General features: G+C 33.9%; 1 protein-coding gene across 3 annotated transcripts in view; it reads left to right on the top strand.

Moving 5' to 3' along the window:
- Nucleotides 1-24,033, top strand: part of LOC105837687 (probable 2-oxoglutarate dehydrogenase E1 component DHKTD1, mitochondrial) — a 349,118-nt gene that overhangs the window by 117,627 nt on the left and 207,458 nt on the right. For all 3 annotated transcript variants that reach the window (XM_012682663.3, XM_012682662.3, XM_036287685.1), the window contains exons 5-6: nt 17,590-17,811; nt 17,922-18,079. In XM_012682663.3, the coding sequence (XP_012538117.1) occupies nt 17,590-17,811; nt 17,922-18,079 (380 nt within the window). The remainder of the gene's footprint in view (nt 1-17,589; nt 17,812-17,921; nt 18,080-24,033) is intronic.

Here is a 24,033-nt window from a genome sequence, read left to right as displayed (position 1 = left end):
CCTCGTTGTCCGTTCCTCTGCAATCCCCGGGAAGATTTTCCGTGGAGACGAGACGTCCGACAACTACAAGGAGATCTTCACAGCCACCGATCTCCGCCGCACCCGCGGTATAACGCTCGCAAAAATCTTAACACGTAATTATAGAGACAGCACGTGGGACGCCACACACAAAAGTACAGAGAATACGCTTTTGCGTCCGCTCCCGAGCGGGAGGACGCAGGGCCCTCGATGTTATTGCGTAAGGGGCCTCAGGGCCTTGTGACGGACAGCAGCCTGCGGCTGTCACGTCACAGTGAATACAGCGATCCGTATTTGAAAACGGATGTGTTGTTGTTAGTCGACGTTTTTGAAAATTTTCGCGCTAAATGTATCAAAAGTTACGGCACAGTATAAGTAGGAACAATAGATTCACTCAGCGTAGGTGCCTTTGATCTCATGCCTAAAAAATCCGCCATATTGCTAGTTGTACACGGGTTTAATTTGAATAGTAAATATAAGTGAATAGTAAAATAAAGATCTACGTGTTTAATCATGAAACAAAAGTTGTATGAAAAAAAATTAATTTAACATTTAATAATGTTTTTAATTTAAATACAATTTTATTTATGTGTAAGTATATATATATATTTATTTATATACATTTATATATATATATTTATATACATTTATATACAATTATAGAGAGATTAAATATAATTATAGTCTTACGTGATTTATTTACTAAACTAGACACCACAGATGCGCGCTACACACGTGCTATTTAACTTTTTATTTACTTTTTAAAAATAAATTTCAACGGTAATTGTATAGATAACCTTCTTTACAAATTTGACAGCTGTCAAAATTCAATTGCAATGATAGTTACTCTTGTAACACAAAGTAAGTGCAGCAAGAGGAGCAATAAGCAAAAAACTGCAGAAAACTAAACAATAAAATCGTTTATATGGCTTTTTTAAAAGAGAATCACGGATAATTAATTTAATTAAAAATAATTATAAAAATAATTATAAAATTAATTTATAAATTTTTCCAGAATCAACAATCCAGAATGTTTATGACTTTCGATTAAAATCACTTGATGACTTGTTGAATTGTTTCAAATGTTTTATTTTACTTGATTGATATTCCTTGATAGTTGAAGATTATTCCTTTTATAGTAGTTGTTTGTTCAGCAATCCCTAGAATATTACAAATAAAATGTAAGAAGAAATTTGAGTAATATCAGATGTCTAGAGCTACATTATGTAAATTAATATACAAATTACAGAAATATTAATAAATTTTCCCATTATATTATATATAAAAGCATTAATAATTAAATTAATAAAATTCGATAATTTGTCAAATATTTAGAATAGTTATTTGGGATTACGTACATATAGATATAAGGCGTGCAATTTAGTAATTTAAAAAATAAGACTGTAAGAGAAAGATATTTTAATAAAGAGAAAGGACTAAAGGGGAAGATATTTTAATAAAGATAAATATTATATTTTTCTTAAGTATGAGACAACATAATAGTTTTTCTGGTTCCCTCTTTTTTTTTAAATCTTGATTAACAAATTTCAATATATAATATATTCTAACTCTAATAAATAATTTTAGTAAATATATTTTTGGAAAATTAAAACTTACAAGCGGAAATTCAACAAGAGATAAAATTTCTAATAATTGTTGCATAACATATGCTTTAGTTATAATTTTAAAATTATCAAAAAATGTTACATGCAACTTTCTTATATATACAGGGTGTCTGGTATTTTTTTATGGGATTTTTATGAGCAGGTAGAGCGCATGAAACTGAACAGAAAGATCCTTACCGTTTTTCCCTTTTTGCAATAGTTAACAAGTTAGTGACTTGTAAAATTTTCTGTATTAGCCCGGCCTACCGGCAAATGCAAGCGCGCTGAGCGCCCGACCGCGGCGGCTGCCCCTCCCCAGCGCTTGAACCTTGAGATTGCTAGGCGCGCGGGGGGAATTGTTACAACAAGCGACAATGGCTACGCACAAGCGATGCATAACGCTAAATTCTCCCTTCGAGTTATGATAGTTTCTTACCTTTTTTAATGAAAATAAAATTTTTTAACGACAAAAAGTATGTGTACGTGTACATACATGTGTACAAAAAATATTAGTTCTAATGTTTAAAGAAGTGATTACTAAATGTATTTTTTTAATAAATAACGATTATTTTTAATAAAAAATATTTTTTTGATGATAGTCTTAAACGTCATAAACTGTCATTATAAATTTTAAAAGAAGCTGTTACCATATGCTCGAAACAAAATTTATGCTTCTTCAAAAAACATTAGAAAAATTTATCTATTAAAATGGAAATGACAAGCAAATAAAATATTTGTTTCAACTTTATATTCTTAATTAAAAATTAAATAACTAGGATATTTATATTTTTAATAAAATTAATCCTTGTGATAGATTTTTATAATACACGGAAGAAACTTTATGGTAAAAATTACTATGGTAAGTAGTAAACGCGGGCCAAGAAGAAATTATGAAAATTTTTATTATGTTTTTTATCAAATTACGACAATATTTACACTACTTAATATATGATATAATTCTCTGAAATTTCTTTTTACAGTTCGTGGTTACTATCATAAATAATAAAATCATACATAATTTTACTACAAAATTTTCTCCGTGTAAATTTACGAATATATGAATTTATTAAATGTTTGAAAACTTATAAACAATATTTATTTAATTTAAGAAAATTTTAGTGTGAAATGTTTGTGTGTGTGTGTGTGTGTGTGTGTGTGTGTGTGTGTGTGTGTGTGTGTGTGTGTGTGTGTGTGTGTGTGTGTGTGTGTGTGTGTGTGGAGGGGGGGATACATACATACACGAGCTAAAGAATAATCACTTTGTGACAGGAAAATGATTATTCCTTAATTCAAGAATTGGTTTGTAATTTGTGTGTAATTTGTGTGTGTGTGTGTGTGTGTGTATGTGTGTGTACATACGCAAAAATGTTAAACATTATTTGTTTTATGTAAAGTGTGGTGTTTATTATCAACAGAATACTCTTTTCAGTCATTAAAGATAAAATAATTATTTAAAAAAATACAATTAAAAGTAAATAATTGATTTTTTTTAAACTAGAATCATATTTTTTACGTGTACGTGTATAGTAATCAGCGTAAATAGTAATAGTGATATAAAATCGCGGAACTAAGGCATAATCATTTTCCTGTCACGAAGTGATTATTCTTTAGCTCGCGTATGTATGTACAAGGATTAATTTTATTAAAAATATAAATATCCTAGTTATTCAATTTTTAATTAAGAATATAAAGTTGAAACAAACATTTTATTTGGTTGTCATTTCCATTTTAATCGATAAAATTTTCTAATGTTTTTTGAAGAAGCATAAATTTTGTTTCGAGCATATGATAACAGCTTCTTTTAAAATTTATAATGACCGTTTACGACGTTTAAGACTATCATCAAAAAAATATTTTTTATTAAAAATAATTGTTATTTATTAAAAAAATAAATTTAGTAATCACTTCTTTAAGCATTAAAACTGATATTTTTTGTACACATGTATGTACACGTACACACATACTTTTTGTCGTTAGAACATTTTATTTTCATTAAAAAACGTAAGGAACTATCATAACTCAAATGGAGAATTTAGCGTTACGCGTCGCTTGTGCGTAGCCATTGTCGCTTGTTGTAACAACTCCCCCCGTGCGCCTAGCAATCTCAAGGTTCAAGCGCTGGGGAGGGGCGGCCGCCGCGGCCGGGCGCTCAGCACGCTTGCATTTGCCGGTAGGCCGGGCTAATACAGAAAATTTTACAAGTCACTAACTTGTTAACTATTGCGAAAATGGAAAAACGGTAAGGACTTTTCTGTTCAGTTTCGTGCGCTCTACCTGCTCATAAACATCCCATAAAAAAATACCAGACACCCTGTATAATAAATATTACGGTAATTATTTACAATTGGTACTTTTCCGAATTTTGATGTTTTCATAAATTGATATTTTTGATGATATTTTTTCTTGGTAAATAGCTTTGTTGTGACTCCGACCACGATAATCAATCGGGGGATCCCGAAAAATATGTAATCTACAAATTTTTTTGGCCATTTTTTCGAAATAATTTGGTAATTATTTACATTAGCAATTCCTCACCGATTTTGATGACCTTCAAATACATATGTTGTCAAGGCCATCATTCTGAACAACTTTTCTCTATACATGTTACCGCCGCTCGGTCTTAGTTTTTGAGTTATACACAAAAAATTATTAACATAAAAGTTTAATAAATACATATACACTGGCGCAAAAAAAAACGAAACAAAATTTTTGACCGATTTTTAGGCAATTTTCAAAGTGATGCAACTTTGCGAAAAATCATCCAAATTATATGTACTTTTTTTAGTTTAAAGGGCAAACACTCTACTTTCAGAATCCCTAGGCGAAAGTTTGATTTGTTAAGTGCGAACCTTTTGTATCGTATGAAAACCAAACATGTGTTTTTTAATTGAAAAAAGTAAAAGTTTGTTATCATTTTGCACAAGTTTCTCGTTAAAATCTTGCCAATATTAATTCAGATTCTGAAAGTTCATTCTTTTCTAAGCAATTTAAAAGAAAATACACGTCGATACGATGTTTTTTGTTGATTGCACGCTAGTTTGAAATTTGCACTGCATTTTAAGGTATTTTAACGAATAAATATGGTATTTTTGAATATCATGAATTTTGAGTATCAATATGATATTGCACATTGATTTTATTCGTGTTGAACTCAATCATACCGCTGTCATCAAAGTGACCCGATCTGCACCACGTGGAGAATGACGATCGGATTTTGTACATCATGTGGCTTTGAAATTTGTACTTCCTGATCTGAATATAACGGATAGCTGATGCACCAATTTCACTGAAGTCAACAGAAGATCACATTTATCTATACTCATAAACCCACACATACACGTAAACATACATATACACATTGTTGTACCCCTCGTTGTGAGTACGATTTTGGGATCGCTGCCAGAGATCTCGCGAGGAAGGTATTTCGTCACTTACACCGTTATTTGTATTGAACACTTTTATTCTTGTATTCAGTTATAGTGAATAGATCGTGATCCCGCAAGGCAGAGTGTCGCGTCTATGAGCTCGATGTCCACGACCCCGCAAAGCAGAGTGTCGTGGTTGTGTATTTACAATAAGTTATCTCGGCGATACAAGACCCCGCAAAGCAGAGTGTCGTGTGTTGTCTTAGTTTGTCTACTTCGGATTGACCCGCTCTTCACCTTCTTTCGCCGGTTTATATATCCAATAATTCGGTAGTTGAATCGAAAGAAGGGGAGGATTGCGTGAGGGCGTAAATCGGTCAATATTCCAAATTATTGCTTAGACAGCAAGTGCTGTCTAAGGAACATTGCGCTAATTGTCGAGCGGATTGCGCGAAACCTCGCGCAATGCGCTCGATGCTGACTGCTGCAGCTGACCGACTTACGTCATCGTGCTACTGACACCTTTTTATCGTTATGAGTGTGTCACTCATAACAACATACTCATACATAAAAAGTAAAAGTTCAAATTTTATTTTAAAAAATCAGCCTTTTCAGGGCCACATGATGTACAAAATCTGATCATCATTTTCCACGTGGTGCAGATCGGGTCACTCTGATGACGGCGGTATGATTGAGTTAAACACGAATAAAATTAATGTGCAATATCATATTGATACTCAAAATTCATGATATTTAAAAAATACCATATTTATTCGTTAAAATACCTTAAAATGCAGTGCAAATTTCAAACTAGCGTGCAATCAACAAAAAACATCGTATCGACGTGTATTTTCTTTTAAATTGCTTAGAAAAGAATGAACTTTCAGAATCTGAATTAATATTAGCAAGATTTTAACGAGAAACTTGTGCAAAATGATAACAAACTTTTACTTTTTTCAATTAAAAAACACATGTTTGGTTTTCATGCGATACAAAAGATTCGCACTTAACAAATCAAACTTTCGCGTAGAGATTCTCAAAGTAGAGTCTTTGCCCTTTAATTTAAAAAAAAGTACATGTAATTTGGATGATTTTTCGCAAAGTTGCATCACTTTAAATATTGCCTAAAAATCGGTCAAAAATTTTGTTTCGTTTTTTTTTGCGCCAGTGTATATACTTTTTTAATTTGCACTAGAACGTTTTGGTAATACTTAAGGAGAGCTCATTCCTCACCGCACAAAACGAACGAATCTGGCAGAAAAAAGCTCTGCCCCGCAAAGAGAGATATTAACAGTTAAAATTGACGAAAGTTTAATAAATATTATTATTCTTAAAATTTAAAGCATAAAAATTTGCAAAGGATTATGTAGAGAACGCGTGGGCGTTCTCTACATAATCCTTTGCGAATTTACGTAAGGCACTGATATTATGTATCGTATTTATGAAACGTAAAGTAAACGACATCCACGCTTGTACAATACCACATAGGTTTGCGACTTTCTACGCTGTACGTTTCCAATGTTTTTACATTAACCAAATAGCGACTTTTAAATGTTTGGGTTAGATTAGGAAATATTATGGGGAGGGGGTGCAGGGGGAGGGGCGGAGCCCTTCGTTGTCGGAGTTACAACAAAGCTGTTTGTCAAGAAAGTTATGAAAAAATATCAAAATTTGGAAAAGTACCAATTGTAAATAATTACCGACATTTCTTATAAAAAATTATTAACCGATTTACAGATATATCACTTAATATTTATTCTTTACTCTTACAAAATCATCACAAGATCATATCACGAATGACAGCGATTTATCATCATATCAATATGCAGTATATATTTTATAAGAAACTGTCACAGGTAAGTCTTAGAAGAGCCCTCTCGTGTTAAATTCGTGTACTCAACAAAGAGCGACGACGTATCTTAAATGAAAAATTTACATTTTGGACTTTGCGTCACTATATCTCCGCTCGTAGAGCACGCAGAAAAAAAATGAAAACATTTTTTTTTTATAAATCAAACCCAAGCTTTCGATTAAACCTAGTTAGAACTCGATCGGTTAAATCGTTATTGAGATCTAATAATCTCAGGTGCTCGCAAATTGCGTACTCGTGTAAATGTACGGTGGTCTCGCGCTGCGCGTTTACTTGGCGCGAGACACTACCGTGTCTCTTGATTATTATTTTTTCTGCTACTATTGCACACGTATCACAAGAATGTTTTATGAAAATAAATAAATAAAAACAAAGACGCAATAAGTATCCACAAATATAAACAAATACATTTTCCTCGGTTACTGGCATATTGCGATAATTATAATTTTCCACATTAAATGGTATTAGTTCTTTTTGTGTACTTATTGGAAATTCTATATTTTTGTTAGCTACAAAAATGTTATAATTTGTTAATATTGTATTTTTATCAACTGCGCAAACACCAACCCCTGTCGAGCTGGCTCCCCTACCATGCAAAAAATAAAAAAAACGAATAACCCAAAATTATGAGCTATTTATGAGCTTTTACATGCCACAAATTAAAATTTTTGAGCTCATTATTTTGAGTAGGAATTTAACATTTTTTGTGGGAAGGGGGGGGGTGAGTCGACGTCGACTCAGCCCCCCAATCACTTAACAATTAAGATACCGAATCGATCATTGCGGGAGAATTATGAGCTTTTTATAAGCTTTTAAGCTGATAGTTAAAATTATTGAACTCATCCCTTAAACCCCCAAACAACCCCCTAACAAATGCAACTCGAAAAAAATATTAGAAAAAATAATAAAACCTATTAAGAATTATCTTAAGAATGTAACGTACAAAATTCCAAAGATTAACCCTTACAATTCATACATTCCGATCTTTGAGTTGCAACCACTTTACGATAAAATCTCTTCAAACCTTTCAAGTACAGAAGAGGACTGTACTTAAAATTACGTAGACTATTTACTTCATAACTAAATATTTTTTGTCCATTTAAAAGCTCGCAAAATACGTACGTTTCAATTTTTTAGCTGCAACCCCTTTACGAGAAATCGCTTTAAATCACCCCAGCACAAGAGAGAACTGTACTTAAAATCATGCAAACTATTTACTTCATAACTAAATATTGTTTGTCCATTTAAGAGCTTGCAAAATACGTACGTTTCAAGTTTTTAGCTGCAATCCCTTTACGCGAAATCACTCTAAATCTCTCTAGCACAAGAGAGAATTGTACTTAAAATCACGCAGACTATTTACTTCATAACTAAATATTGTTTGTCCATTTAAGAGCTCGCAAAATACGTACATTTCGATTTTTTAGCTGCAACCCCTTTACGCGAAATCATTCATAATTTTGCGTTATTCGGTTTTTTATTTTTGCATGGTGGTGGGGGGGGGGCAGCTTGATAGGGGTCAATTACCAGTATTAACTTTACAATAATTATCCGAAAAATGTTTTTTAAATGCATAGTAAAATTGTATCGGTGTAGGATTATAAGCATTTCCATTTTGAGAACGAATACCACCAAAAAAATTTTCCAAACAATCTTGGTTTAGGCTTCTAATAAGTAAAAATTTAATAGAAATTGATTGTTGTAAATGTTCAAATAATTGCATTCTCCATTTATAAAGTTGTGACGTAATAAATTGTTTCTTATTGCTTTCAATAGATAAAGTGGGTCAAAAATTTAATATATTTTATCTTTATCTATTTCAAAATATAACTTTTGAACACTTATATTTAATTTTTGGGACAATTTATAAAAATCGAATCCATATCAGTAGTTAAACCAATGACTTTTACACCAATGTTTCTTAAATTTTGCACTGTTTCTTTTATTATTAGCAATAACTCTTATGTTTGTAGAATATGAAAAAAAAAAAATAGTTAAAAGTTGTTTCCATGATTGACAGATACGACTGGCCATCACAACTGCTGCATTTTGTGCAGGTAACAATGAAGATTCATCTGAATGAAAAAATGTATCTTCGAAACCTATAATTTTGTCTTGCGTTATATTATAAGATAAATGCTTTATTAACGACATTTCATCTATGCAAAGTATTATTATATCTAATATTTATTAATTTTGTCTAATAAATTTTTATTTTCAATATTTCAAATACACTGTTCTGTAATCCTGAATCTATATAATAGTATTGAATAAAATTTCTTAAAGTGCTACAAGAAGGTAAACTTAATATTTTAGATTCGTATAGATTCTTAAATGCTTTGGAACCCGTAAAATACATTGCTAAACGTTGTTGCTTAAATAAGTCACAATTCCTTCTCAGGTATTGTCACAAAATAAAGTCACAAAAACCTGTCGCTTTGTTCCAAAAGACATGCTTAATTTTTAAAAAATTGGTTGTTTTTTGGATAAAATTTATCTAATAGCACGTCTAACGTATTTTAATATCTTCCATTTTAGCATCTTGGATTTGCTAAACTTTAGATTCTAAATCCAATATTCTCTTTTCATACATTTTTATTCTTTGCTAAAGTTTTCTTTTTCGAGGGGTTGTTGAAGAGAGTGATAAATTTGTTTGCACTGCTATATCCGACACTACAGATGATCCTTTTCCTTCTTCTTCAATGTCAATTTCTGTGTGTTTGTCCATTCCTAAATGAAAATTATTTTATTTAGTACTATATATGAACATTTTTCCATAAAAATACTTTTATGAATATTTTTCATTATTTTAAAGTTGCAAAGTAAAATATTCATAAAATGTAAATATGTGATCTAATTCAAAATGACAGATCCAACATAGCGGTTGCAAATTACGTTTTCATATGAAAATTGTATAAAAAGCTTATAATTAGGAAAGGGTCATTAATTCAATTTCTTTGTGAAATTAACTAAATATCAAATGATGTATTGCATATACGTTTATGTAGCATGTAATAATAATAATAAAACGTAATAGTTTTTAATTAAAGAGTAGTTAGTAGGGCTATGCTATGCAAAATGTAAAAATTATTCTTCTTGCACTTTTAACTTCTTAATTTTTTTTGTTTTTTATTTATTTAATTTTTTTATTCATAACTACTATAATTATTATATACTTTATATTTCATAACTGCTCACATATTATTTATTATTTTATTCTTAATTATTTATAATTTTTTTTTTAAATTAGTTTAGCATGAGATTCTATCTGCTATCTTCTTCTGAATTATTTTAGCATCAGATTCTATCTGCTAATCGTAATAAATTATAATAGCATAAAGTAAAGTAATAATTAATCCGAAATACCAGTTGAACACAATAACAAGTCAGCAACTTCAAAGAAGTAAGTTTTCTTTTTAGATTTCGATAATATTGGTCGCAGTGACGCATTATTTTTTATATCAATTCCCCTAATAAAAATATCGGGTTTTCAAAGGCATCCCCAAAATAGTTTACGTTTGATAAGCGAGATATCAATTTACTTCTAATAAGCGGTTCTTCCCGGGGGCCCAGTGTGACATCCTCCCTACCCGCCGTGACACCACCTGCGCCTACAAGTTTCCCACGCATACCCGCACCCCCTTTGAAACTCTCGAGTTAGAACCAGCCTAGTATTCTTACTAATATGTTTATTTAAGTTATTATTATTATGTAATTTTTCATTCCAACGCTGTTTTAAAACAGCGAATACGCAGGTTGATAAAATTAGCAACTTTGACTCTCCATATCTCTAATAAAATAAAAAGCCGGCTGCATTTGAAACTTTCTAAGGATTAATGTCTCATCATAAATAACACAGGTACACAAAAAAAAGTGGTTAGTCCGGCGGACCAGACTAATCAATACTTTTTAGACTTAAAGCTTTCACGGCCATTGACGTTGCTTCCAATAGAAAGGGCTTCCGGATACATGCCGCGTTTTGATACAGCATTGCGCCGACGTTTCGCAAACGTTGCAGTTTGCATCATGAGGGCTAGGAGCGCCGATACTGAGTTCTCTTGAATTGTAACCGTCTTTATATACCTTTTGTCCTGATGGGGAAAGTTCATGCGCATTTGGTCTGTGCGCATTTGGTCTGTGTCCATTTGTTACTGTGTCCATTTGTTACTGTGTCCGTTTATTACTGTGCCCGTTTGTTACCGTGTCCGTTTATTACTATGTCCGTTTGTTACTGTGTCCGTTTGATCTGTGCGCATTTGGTCCGTGTCCGTTTCGCACTATGTCTGTTTGTTACTGTGTTCGTTTGGTCTGTGTCCGTTTTACTCAGCCTGCTGTGTCCATTTATTACTGTGCGCATCTGGGACTCACTCTTTTGGACACCGTTTATTTGTACATCGCTCAGTTGCACATCGTTCAATTGCACACCATTTAAGTTGCAAACCCATGTGGTGCAGTGAATGCTTACACACACACACACACACACGGGGGGAGGGTGCAAGGGGGACCTTTGGCCGCCCTCCCGTACCCACCCCGTCCAAGTCGCTAACCCATTCACACATTGCAAACGCAATCACAATGTATGAATATTTAATATGCGTTTGATTGAACGATGTGCAACTGAAAGATGTGCAACTGAACGGTGTGCAAATAAACGGTGTGCAAATGAACGGTGTGCAAGTGATTGGTGCACATCTTTCAGTGTGCAAATAATCGGTGTGCATCTTTCCACATGCAAATGATCGGTGCACATTTCTTGTGCAAATAAGTGGTGGGCAAGTGAACGATGTGCAAGTGAATGGTGCGCGAGTGAGCGGTGTGCAAATGAATAGTGTGCAACTTTTACATGTCCAAGTGAACGGTGGGCATTTTTTCGTGTGCAAATAGCTGGTGGCCAAATTTTACGTGTGCATGTAACTGGTGTAAATTTTTAATAAAATTTCTTTTGTGTCCAAATGCACAGTGTGCAAATGCACTGTGCGCAAATGCACCGTGGTCATTTGAACCGTGCGCAAGATATCGTGTCCAAAAGCACCGTGTCCATTTGAACCGTGTGCAAGTGCACCGCTCCCGACCCATATGCTACTATTAGACGAACAACTCCGCCTCCTCCCCTCATCCCCATCCCTACCATCAAGACAAGAGGTATATAAAGACGGTTAGAATCCAAGAGAGCTCAATATCGACGCTCCTAGCCCTGATGATGCAAATTACAACGTTTGCGAAATGTCGGCGCAACACTGTACCAGAACGCGGCATGTATCCGGAAGCCTTTTTTAGTGAAAGCATAGTCAATCCTTATGTATTTTGACATTTTTGACCCGTTGAATCCGAATCCAAGGTCAGAATTACAATGTTAGCTCATATTTCCTAACCTAAAAAAAAATTTTGTTTTAATGTTGGTCCGGCGGACCAGACTAATCTATCTTTATATATTTTGACCCGCTGAATCCAAAGTCAGAATTGCTGAATTGGCTCATTTTCTTCTAACCTCAAAAAAACATCTTGTAAAAGCAGTTTGGGTCACAAATGTATAATTCAGAGCATGCAACCCTTACGGAAAAACACTAAAAATAACACTTAAAAAAATACTCAAGTTGAGTATAATTTGGGACAAGGGCTAAACACTCAATTCAGTGTAAACACTCAACTTGAGTGTTCGCTTTTTAATTTACTTTTAATTAGAGTGTTATTACTCTCAACTTGAATGTTCGCAATCTAATTTGAGTGTTAATTTCAATGTCAATCCTAAATTCAAGAATAACACTGAAATTAACACTCAATTAGATGGCAAACATCCAAGTTGAAAGTAATGCTCAAATTAACATTCAAAACCAGTTGAACACTCTATAGTTGAATGTTTATTTTAGATATTCGTTTTATGTCCATTTCTACCAATGCAGATTAATTTTAATCTCGGTTGAACTTGCTTTTCTTGCTTTTGTTTTTATTTAACATTTTCTAATCCAATGTTTGAGAATGTACACTCAATATTGAGTGTATACCTTCAACCGATAGATGTTGAGCGTACATCCCCAACGTTTCAGTATTCACACTTTATGTTGGAAGTATACACTCATTTATTGAGTGTTATATCCAAATGTTGAGAGTGTACTTTCAAATATTCAGTATTTAAATCCAAATTTTGGTATGAACCCACCAAACACCAAGTTACATGTAACGTTCCTATTAGTTGTAATTTCCCACTCAACAATGTAATTGTAATATAACACACGTGTTATATTACAATTACATTGTTGAGTGAGAAATTACAACTAACAAGCACGTTACATGTAACTTTGTGTTTGCTGGGAACACTCAATCATTGGGTGTACACGCATCGGCAGAAATGGTGTCCCTCGGCTTAGAAATTGGGGATTGCGCCGGTGTTGCATCCTTCACCAACGCTTAAGAAGGATAGAGTTATGATGAGTGAAAAGACGTGATACCGATTCGCTGGTGTCCAATATCAGTTTTATTCGCACTCAAGCGAAAGATGTCATTAGTACTGAGTGCAAGTGAAACAAATATGGACACCAGCGAATCAATATCACGTCTTCTTACTCATCATAACTCTATCCTTCTTGAGCGTGTAGCGTTGGTGAAGGATGCAACAGCGGCGCGATCGCCACTTTTTTTGCTCCTCCGCGTCTCCACTTCACCGCGCGCCTAGTAACACGTACGGCGCTTCGTGTATGTGGGTGATCGCCGCGCTGGACTCCGAGGGACACCATTTCTGCCGGTGCGTGTACACACTCAATGTTCGAGTATAAACACTCAATCTTTAATGTAAATACTCAAGATTTGAGCATATACACCTAAATTTGGGAGTAAACTCCCAAAATCGAGTATTAACACTCAATTTTGAGTGTAAACTCTCAAAATTAGAGTGTTTTTTCTGTAAGGGAAGCTTGCGTAACCACATTACCCGGGGAAAATTCAATACGTATGACAAGTCTGAGCTTCTGTGAATAAATAGCGTAAAAAATTTACTCCCTTTTTCTATTATATCTAACTCTTATTTCCAAAGGTTCTGTGCAATGGCTTTCTCTTACGTTTCTTTCCTTTCACAGAAACATCTCGTTTGAGCGTCCAGCAGAAATCAGCCATCGTGTTTACATCCTATTTGCCTTGATATCGATGCTCTATCTCCTTGATGTCCTGATGAAATCTTTCTTCCTATTTTTCACTATAATCACCTAGATTTTCTGGGAAGTAGTCGAAACTGATACACTAATAACGTGTCGTGCGAGCAATGTATGTAATATCTTATGCTAAATACTCGATGATGTTGGCACAAGTAGCTGGATATTTCCATATCCTCCTTCTTCGACTTCTCCAAGGTATACTTCAGATTCGCATACACAATATACGGTGCACGATTCTTATTGTTTACATTACGGAAATTCAGCCATTTGTCGTTTTTAGTAGGCAGTTGACTGGCGCAGTCGTTCATTTTCTGACAATCTATGCTATGATCATTCAACTTTTCCTCAGAACTGAAGTAACGTAAACATCTGTAAAAAATAGCATAAATTTCATTTTATTTTTTCTACTTCAAAATTAATACAACATATTTATAAAATTACTTTTATTACTTACCGGTTGCTATTGCAAATTCATTTCTTGTGCTCTTTTTTACTTATTTGTGAGTTTACTAGGAATAGATTCCCGATATATGCAAAGTGGCCTATGTTGTCTTCGCGCGGATCTTGCACATACATTATAATAAATTGACATGCTTCTTTTTCTTGTCATCTCTCCCCGCCGCCCCTTCTGTCCGCTAGCTATCTCGCGGCTCATATCTGCTCATAGAACCAACCTAGTATTCCTACTTATGTAATATGCATACAGACATACAGAAACTAAAAACTAACTCGCCAATAACCTCGCGTACATCAACACGTCATTAACCCTGAACTGTCACATCATCATCATGAAACTTGCGGACAAACATACACTTTTTGTCAATTCTCATATCCGTGTCAATTTGTAAACCATCTATCTTCCGGAAAGCATAAATCTTCACCATCTACTTCGGGCAACGACGACGAAGTTTTTTAAAATATTTTACTCTTGATGCAAAATTTTAAATCGCGATATCTTTGCTCGGAAATTACGTAGCGGAAAAATAAAAACACTTTTATTATACAAATCGAATCCAAGCTATCTATGAAACCTATTAAAAAATTAATCGAATTAGTCGTTATTGAGATCCGATAATCTACATCTGTGTTTGCGACTCTCGCAACAGAGTTCGCTGGAACCCTACGGATGGGAGCAGGGTGAGAGGACGTAGTGGTAATAATGCTCGCAAGTGAAATCTAGATGTTTTAATATTATAATTATCACATAGTGATCAGAGCGAGTCTGATCTATCGCAGAATCAAGGTTAACCCTCGAAGAACACACAGGGTCAATTTGACCCTTACCTCGAATTTGATTGTAAATATCTTGAAAGCATTTTGAAAATTGGTGGGCCTGAGGCCTCCTATCTGTAGTTTGGGGTACTAACTATATGTTAAGATGCTCCTTTTGTACAGCGCAACATCTAATAGGTGTTGGGCATTATTCGAAGTCGGTGCAGGGTCATTCTGACCCTGTTGTGTACTAAGCGTCAGTTTTTCAATAGTGAGCACGATAGCATATAGTTTGCGGCCACGTATTCAGAATGCCTTAATACGTGTCGAGCAAGAATATTTCAATGGCAACACTTCTTCTGAGGTGAATAATGTGTCAGTACAGTCAAACACTAACACGTCGTATTCAGATTATAGTGAAACCGTCGCCGATAATAAATAAGTTAATTTTTACCACAAGTCATTTAAATAATAAAGTATTCACATATATGTAATAAGAAATAAATTTTTCTAAAATTTTTTCACAAAAATGTTTGATTTTTTTACCTTAAAAACCACTTTTATTACCTAACAAAATAAATACTTTTTTTTTAAGGTACACTAAAGTACAATTTTTTTCTTGATTCTACTACATTTCAAAAATACACACGTAAATTTTTAGCCAGAAATATTAAAAAAATATAAAAAATACAATTTTTTTGTAAATTACGTTTTTTTCAAAAAAATAATTTTTTTTGTGAATTTTTTAAAATATGTAAATAATTTCAACAGCACTTTTTATTTATATCAATTGATTTAACAATGTTCCAAGTACATCTGGAAATTTTTTCAAGTTGATCGAACTCGTCAATTTAAAATGGTGGACGATCAAAATGTGTGTAGGGTCAGATTGACCCACAGTGTTCTCCGTGATCGAAAAAATAGGTGTGTTCTCCGAGGGTTAATAAATGATGAAATACATACGCGATAAGTCCGATGAGTTAACAAGGTCTTTCACTGAAATGTAACAGCTCTTACTTGCACGAGTCAATTATATTAATTGAATACCGGCCTGGTGATGATGATGCCCTTGAACCGTGTAGATCGTGTGAAGCCGGCGTGCGCAGCACGCGGTGAATCTGAGTGGACTATATTGATGCACTAGAAATTCTTGAATGCGTCTGACAAATAAGTTGATCCTTGATCTAAGTACAATTGAGAGCGCTCGGAATGAGAGCGTCCACGAGATGAGAAGAACTAATGAAACACTGTCTGCACACTATTTCACGCGTACGATTCGCACGATAGCCAGAGAAAATTCTAGCCGGAAACGAACGTGAAGCAGCGCCGTCGCCAGTTGAGACGATCGGGCATGCGCTTGCGTGATGCGCGCCGATCTCGGTTAGTCTCGCCCGACCGTGCCCAGCAGATGCTACCATCTGGTCGGCGACGAAAGTAGTAGATAGTAAAATAATTCTCGAACAATCTGGAAAAAGAGAAAGAGATCCGAAATTTCGGAAACAGCGTTTCGCATAAAAGAAGTAGCGATGGTGCCTCGCTGTGCGTTCACTACTTTGGCGCGAGGCACTACCGGGCCATTTACCTTTTGATTTACTCACGTTCAATTGTTAATTTTATACTAATTAATTATGTAAAATTATTTTGATAATTATCTGTATGCATAGACATAGTATATTCAGACCAATGATTGTCTCAAATTTTGGGAGTAAAGGTAGAGATATATGATGTGTATCCTTCTCTTTTATACGCGCCTGCGTGTGAGAGAGAAGGATACACATCTTATATCGTCCGTTCTTTTCAACCATAAATACAATATACTTTTTGTCCTTTTCTACGTGCGCCTATACCCTCATTCTTGAGACGAACAGGTCTGTCTGTATGTGTAGTTCGGAAAAAAACTCTTAATTGACTGCGACGAACCTTTTACAATATTGACCACTTCACACCGTTAAATTGGCATAACTATAATCGGAGACAACTTTAAAATATGTATTAGCATTGAAAAGGACTCAAATCGGGAGTTGAAACGTCTGCGCATTATATTAATGTATTAAATTGTGTTCGCGTTGCAACGCATTTAAATATATTCAACATATTCAGCAATAAACCAAAATTAATTCGCATATCTTGTGCTGGCTCTTATAGGCTTATTATCGTTTTTGTTTTAATTGAATTACCAGAGTCTAATTACTACTTTTAGATTTAATAAACGTGTTTGTTCCCTAATATATGATATAAGATTAATCAAAATTAAGCATAAAACAATATTTTAAAACAATTCTTCCTAAATACTTTTATTAAATAGTATTTAGAATATTTCTTTATTACATTCCAAAATATAGTTCATATTATCATTTAATATTAAAAATATTTAGATACATGGAGACGCTGCGTATCCAGGACAAGGGGTCAATCAGGAATGCTTAACTTTAAGCAGAATACCGCATTTTGAAATTGGTGGTACAATTCATTTAATAATTAATAATCAATTAGGCTTCACAACTCCAACTTCAAGAAGCAGATCGTCAAGATATTGTACAGATTTAGCAAAAATTATATCAGCACCTGTAATTCATGTAAATGGTGATGATCCTGAGGTACATTTTTGAAATAAAACCCTTATATGTACTATATTAACTAATATTTAATATAAGTGAACTTTTTATTATTCTTAAGTTGTTAAATGTTATTCTTTAATATATTACAGATGGTTGTACGAGTTGCAAGAATTGCCTTTAAATATCAAAGACAATTCAGAAAGGATGTATTTATTGACTTAAATTGTTTTAGAAGATGGGGTCATAATGAACTAGATGATCCTACAATCACTAACCCTCTTATGTATAAAATTATACGTAATCGCGCGTAAGTATACAAATATACAAATTAATAAAAAAGCTTCAAGATTTTAGAGATATATAGTATATATCTCTAAAAAAATTTTAAACATTTGAAAAATAACAACAAATTAATCTTGATAGAAAAATATTTTTCACTTTTAATAAAAATAACACTGGACGATACTATTTTTTGTAACACGAATGTGGATAGTAATTTCCGACGTATTTTTGCCTGTTAAATACGAATCAGTTATCAAAATTTGGCTATCATGTTACAATTTTGAAAAAAAAGCCTTAAAGAGGCAAAAAATTACGATTTTTAAGTTTTTTTTATAATATCGGTACTAAATTCTTTTTTCAAATTTTGTTAATACCCTTCCAAAATATCAACTTTTAACTTTAGAATGCATTTTGTTTCGTTATGATTTTTTGTTGCCAAAATATCTGAAGTTTTGTGCAGCACAAATGTAAAACGCACGCACGCACGCACGCACGCATTACGCACAAATTACACATACACATAAGATCAGATCTTCACATCGTTGATCTCGGGTAATGCTAAATGCGATTGTCTTTTCATAATCATTCTGTCATATTATATTTTATAATCTTATATTTGTTGAAAAAGTTATCGAGCTTTACATTAAGATGCACCTCAGCAAACACAGATATATAATTAATACATTGTTACTGTATAACAAAATGTAACAGGCAATATAACGTACAGGTACACGATACATGTAAAGCAAATGTTACTTGTAATTTCCCACTCATGGATTACAGAAATTATATAATATAAATGCAATTAAAATGTTACATGACAGTTATATTAGGAAATGCGAGCTAACTTTGCAATTCTGACCTTGGATTCGGATTCAGCGGGTCAAAATATATAAGGATTGACTAGTCTAGTCCGCCGGACCAACCACTTTTTTTTTGTGTGCCTGTGTTATTATAGAATCGCATTTTATTTACTTGATTATTAAACAAGGACTAATTTTATTTTACTTTTTCAATATTTTCTCCGTCTTTATCAGCTTTGTCTGACCTTTTGTGGCTCAGTAATAAAATAATATATTGTAGGATACATGCCAATAATTCACGACAATATCTAATAATAAAAAATACACGATTATCATCATTAATACTTTTGATGCTACAAATGCTTTGAAGCGTTAATATCTTTTTCCTTCTTTCTTTATTAAAAGAAAAAAGAGAACAAATACTTCGAAGCAATTTTGTACTTAATTAAGTGGATTGCTGCTTTTATTCATTACTTTAATTCTAAACTTACGGTAGAAAACTGTAGAGATCTAAACTTCACAAAATTATAACCTCTTCCATGCGATCAATCACCATCAAATCCGATCGACCATGTAATGCAATGCCGATCGTTTATATTATCAGTTTTACCGCCAATAGTGCAGGTTTTTGGCCGCCAGCACCAAGTGATCTCGGTAGTGAGAACGCGCACACAACTCTCAACCATGCGAAGACTGTCGACCTGTGGTGTAAGATTTCGGCCGCCAGCACCAAAATGGTCTCGGTGGCGGGAGGCCCGCACACACGACGTTCAAGTGGCGTGCGTGCCCCCACCACCGAAACATTCTTGATGCTAGCGGCTAAAAACTTACATCACTTGGTCTTGCGTACAATACGGTACAATACCACCCGCGAATTTGGCGCAAGTTACGTATCTCATTATTAATAAAAAATCTCAAAAACCCAGGTGATAAAAATCTCATTCACTTATAATAAAATAAATAAATAATAAATTCACACATATAACATATATAATATTATACGGATAAATTATAGCAAAATATTTCTGAATGTTACTGTAATATTTTGATGAAATATTACAAGTCTATGTTTCTGCAATATATTTACAATATTGCTCAGCAATGTGCAATATTGCAACGTTGCTGCAATATAACTGCAAGCTTCTGTGCTGTATGGGATGACTCTCATAGCTCTGTTTTGCACTTTTTGGAGCCTACTTAGCTGTGTATCTCCCATATCAATTAGTAGCGTCGCACAATACTCAAAGTGAGCTATAATTGTCGTATATACCGTACATTCTAGTGCAAGCCGAGATATAGTTCTATATTCTATTCAAAAACTTATTTTCTTCTCTATTTTCTGTAGTATGTAAATGCAGTGACGGCTGAATCTAGGTTTATCATCAATAACTAATAACCTAAGTACTTTATTATTTCTACGCGCTCAATCTCATTTCCATCCAAACATCTCACAATAGTATTGCCTCTCAACCCTACCGTAAATTCGGTATATGACTCATATATTAAGAGTATATGAAAGACATACGAATCATATCTGATCGTCTACGAAGTATATGCGATTCTTATATGAATTGTATGCGATCATATGCCAATTGTGATATTAGACATATGAACGTATACGACCGCATACAAATTACATATCACCTCCTAAAATTTATGTCGGAATCATATGTGACATGTTTGACATACGAATCAAATCGTATAAGATTGCGTACACGCACCGGCAGAAATGGTGTCCCGCGACGTTCAGCGCGCGGCGATCACCCACACACGCGAAGCGCCGTACGTGTTACTGGGCGCGCGGAGGAGCCGGGGAGATGGGAGAGGAGCGAAAAAAGTGGGGATCGCGCCGGTGTTGCATCCTTCACCAACGTCGCACGTTGAAGAAGGATAGAGCTAAGATGAGTGAGAAGACGTGATACCGACTCGATGGTGTCCCAATATCCGTTTCACTCGCACTCGATACTAATATCGTCTCTCGCTCGCCAATACCGATGCGTCGTGCTTTCCTTTTTCTTTGAGAGACGGCTATCCGAGTGCACGAAGCGTCGACATTTATTCTATTAGCATGTCATTCATTACTTTATATTATGTAAAGTGATAAAATTTAATTTAAAAAAACACAAATTTTTATTGAAATGTTAATTATGTTATACATAGAAAGAAAAAAATTAACGTTTATCCCAATTAATTATTGATTCACTTATGATTGCGTAATAATGCTTCTTTTTCATCCCGTAACAAATTTTTGTGTGAAATTATAACCATTGTTACGGATAATTTTCAGACTCACTATATCATAAGTGAATCAATAATTAATTGGGATAAACGTTAATTTTTTTCTTTCTATGTATAACATAATTAACATTTCAATAAAAATTTGTGTTTTTTTAAATTAAATTTTATCACTTTACATAATATAAAGTAATGAATGACATGCTAATAGAATAAATGTCGACGCTTCGTGCACTCGGATAGCCGTCTCTCAAAGAAAAAGGAAAGCACGACGCATCGGTATTGGCGAGCGAGAGACGATATTAGTATCGAGTGCGAGTGAAACGGATATTGGGACACCATCGAGTCGGTATCACGTCTTCTCACTCATCTTAGCTCTATCCTTCTTCAACGTGCGACGTTGGTGAAGGATGCAACACCGGCGCGATCCCCACTTTTTTCGCTCCTCTCCCATCTCCCCGGCTCCTCCGCGCGCCCAGTAACACGTACGGCGCTTCGCGTGTGTGGGTGATCGCCGCGCGCTGAACGTCGCGGGACACCATTTCTGCCGGTGCGTGTACACAGTACATGCGATTCTTATACGGCTCGTATGCGATCACATGGCAATCATGGTGGAAGTAACAAGTGCTATTACCTCGAACGAATTTTCGTCACGTTCTGCGCAGCACCAAGTTTCCGCCATCTTGCATAATTACCATAGCAACCGATTGACAGGTTGCCGCGGTTGCGTTTAAAATTGACAGGTTGTCGTTTAAAATGCCGTCGTGTTCATTTAAAACATGTAAAAATACGTCACGAAAAAATAAAAATGTAAGATATTTTTCATTTCCAAAAAATACAGTAATGATTGAGAAATGGAAAATATTTTCTAAAGAAAACGTCAACCCAAAGAACGGTATGTATATAATATTGACAGGTGGTAAATAAAATTTAACAAATAATAAAATATAATAAAATTGATAAAATACATTATTTAAAATTTATTTATCTAACTCGGGTTTGTTCCCAACATTTCCATTCTTCACAATACAAAGATCGATCTTTGTTACGTGACTTACTACCTAATTATAGCCCTGTGAAATCTCGGATATTGAATCCTGATGCAATTCCAATTGAATTTGTAGAGGACAATGCAACACCTGTGGTGGAGAAGGATTTGAGTATGTATATAGATATTATATATACTTTATTTATGTTAATAGATTTATGTTTCAAGTGATTGTATTTATAATGTTTAAATAATACTGCTGTTTTCCATACAATATATTGAATATATTTTCAAGAATAGATGTAAGAGAATGTACACACGTTGCTATAGACTGAGTTGCATCGAGCTCTGAGAGTTTTGCGTTGATGCCTGAAAGTGAAATTACATTAAACTTCACAAATGAAGAAGCATTGTGCTTTGCGACACAAGGTCCAACACAAGTTCCTTTCAATGAAGATGACATACAGAAACTGATACGGAAAAATGCAGACTTGGTTCACCAAAATAAAATTCTTAAAAAAAAAATTCTTCAGATTAATGAACTGCATGAGAAAGAGATGAAAAATATTAATAAACGGTACGAACAAGAAATAAAGAACAAATTGCAAGAGATACTAAGTTCCTATTTTACACCTGGACAAATAAGACTCTTAATGAATCCCATGCAGAAGAAAATCCATTGGTCTTCAGAGGATATTGCAGCTGCAATATCATTGAGAAGCGTAAGCTCGAAAGCTTATAGATATTTGCGAAAAACAAAAAAAATTCCTCTTCCAGCACTGTCAACCCTCTGAAAATGGGTAGCATCATTCAACATTGATGAAGGAATTCTTAATGACGTCATGCTGATCATGAAACATAAAGGTAAAAACATGACAGAGTTTGAGAAGGCAACAGTGATCTGTTTTGACGAAATTCATTTATCAAATCAAATGGCGATTGAAAGGAGACATGAGAAAGTTATTGGTTCTCATAAAAAATGCCAAGTCGTTATAATTCGTAGTTTATTTAAAAAATGGAAACAGCCAGTCTTCTACAATTTCGACCAAGACCTCACCAAAGAATTATTATTTAAAATAATTGTTCAATTGTATAACAGTGGTTATACTGTATATGGAATAACTTGTGATCTGGGACCATCAAATCAAAATTTAATAAAGCAATTAGAAATTAATGTAATGGAAAATGAGCATAAAACATACTTTGAGCATCCGTGCAATGAAAATGTAAAGATCCACGTTTTTATCGATGCTCCTCATTTTGTTACTTCGGCGCCCTTGGAAAGGTTACTTGAAATTAACAGTGGGGATTTGAAAATTGCATTCAAGCTGTCGCGTATTCATTTAGACGTCCAAGGAACGCAACAACAAAATGTAAAACTCGCAACTCAGATTTTCTCTGCGACAAATGCATCTGCAATTGAGTGGTGCGGTTCACGAGGATTTATGGATAATTGTCCAGAATGGGTTGCAACTGCAACATTTTTAAAAATGTTCAACGATTGGATATTTTTAATAGCGTTTGTAAATACGGAAATCATCCTGGACAAAATGCATATGGTGTTGATCTTGTGTTGAGTTTAATATTGGTAATCTCACCGATTTTCAAGATGATTTACCTGATGATCTTGAAGTAAATATTATTTTTTATGAATAAAATGCTGATTGTGGTAAGTTTCCCAAGTAACACATCGCTATCAAAATGATATTATTTTGACGTCATATTGACTCAATATTACGTCATTTTTTTGTAAATATGATATCAAAAGTATGACATAGTATTAAGTACAGTATTAAGTAGTATTTACTAGTATTTAGTAGTTTAGTATGTAGTATTATAGTATTAAGTATGTTAATGTAATATTGTGGTAAGACAATTGTAGATTAATTTATAGCATAATATACCATTCTAATTGATCTAAATGAATTATTCTAAATAAATAAAATCATTATA

This window comes from Monomorium pharaonis, chromosome 5, assembly GCF_013373865.1.
Source record: "Monomorium pharaonis isolate MP-MQ-018 chromosome 5, ASM1337386v2, whole genome shotgun sequence".
NCBI classification, from domain to species: Eukaryota; Metazoa; Arthropoda; class Insecta; order Hymenoptera; family Formicidae; genus Monomorium; species Monomorium pharaonis.
The sequence above is the reverse complement of the archived record's forward strand: the minus strand, read 5'-3'. Positions and strand labels throughout refer to the sequence as shown.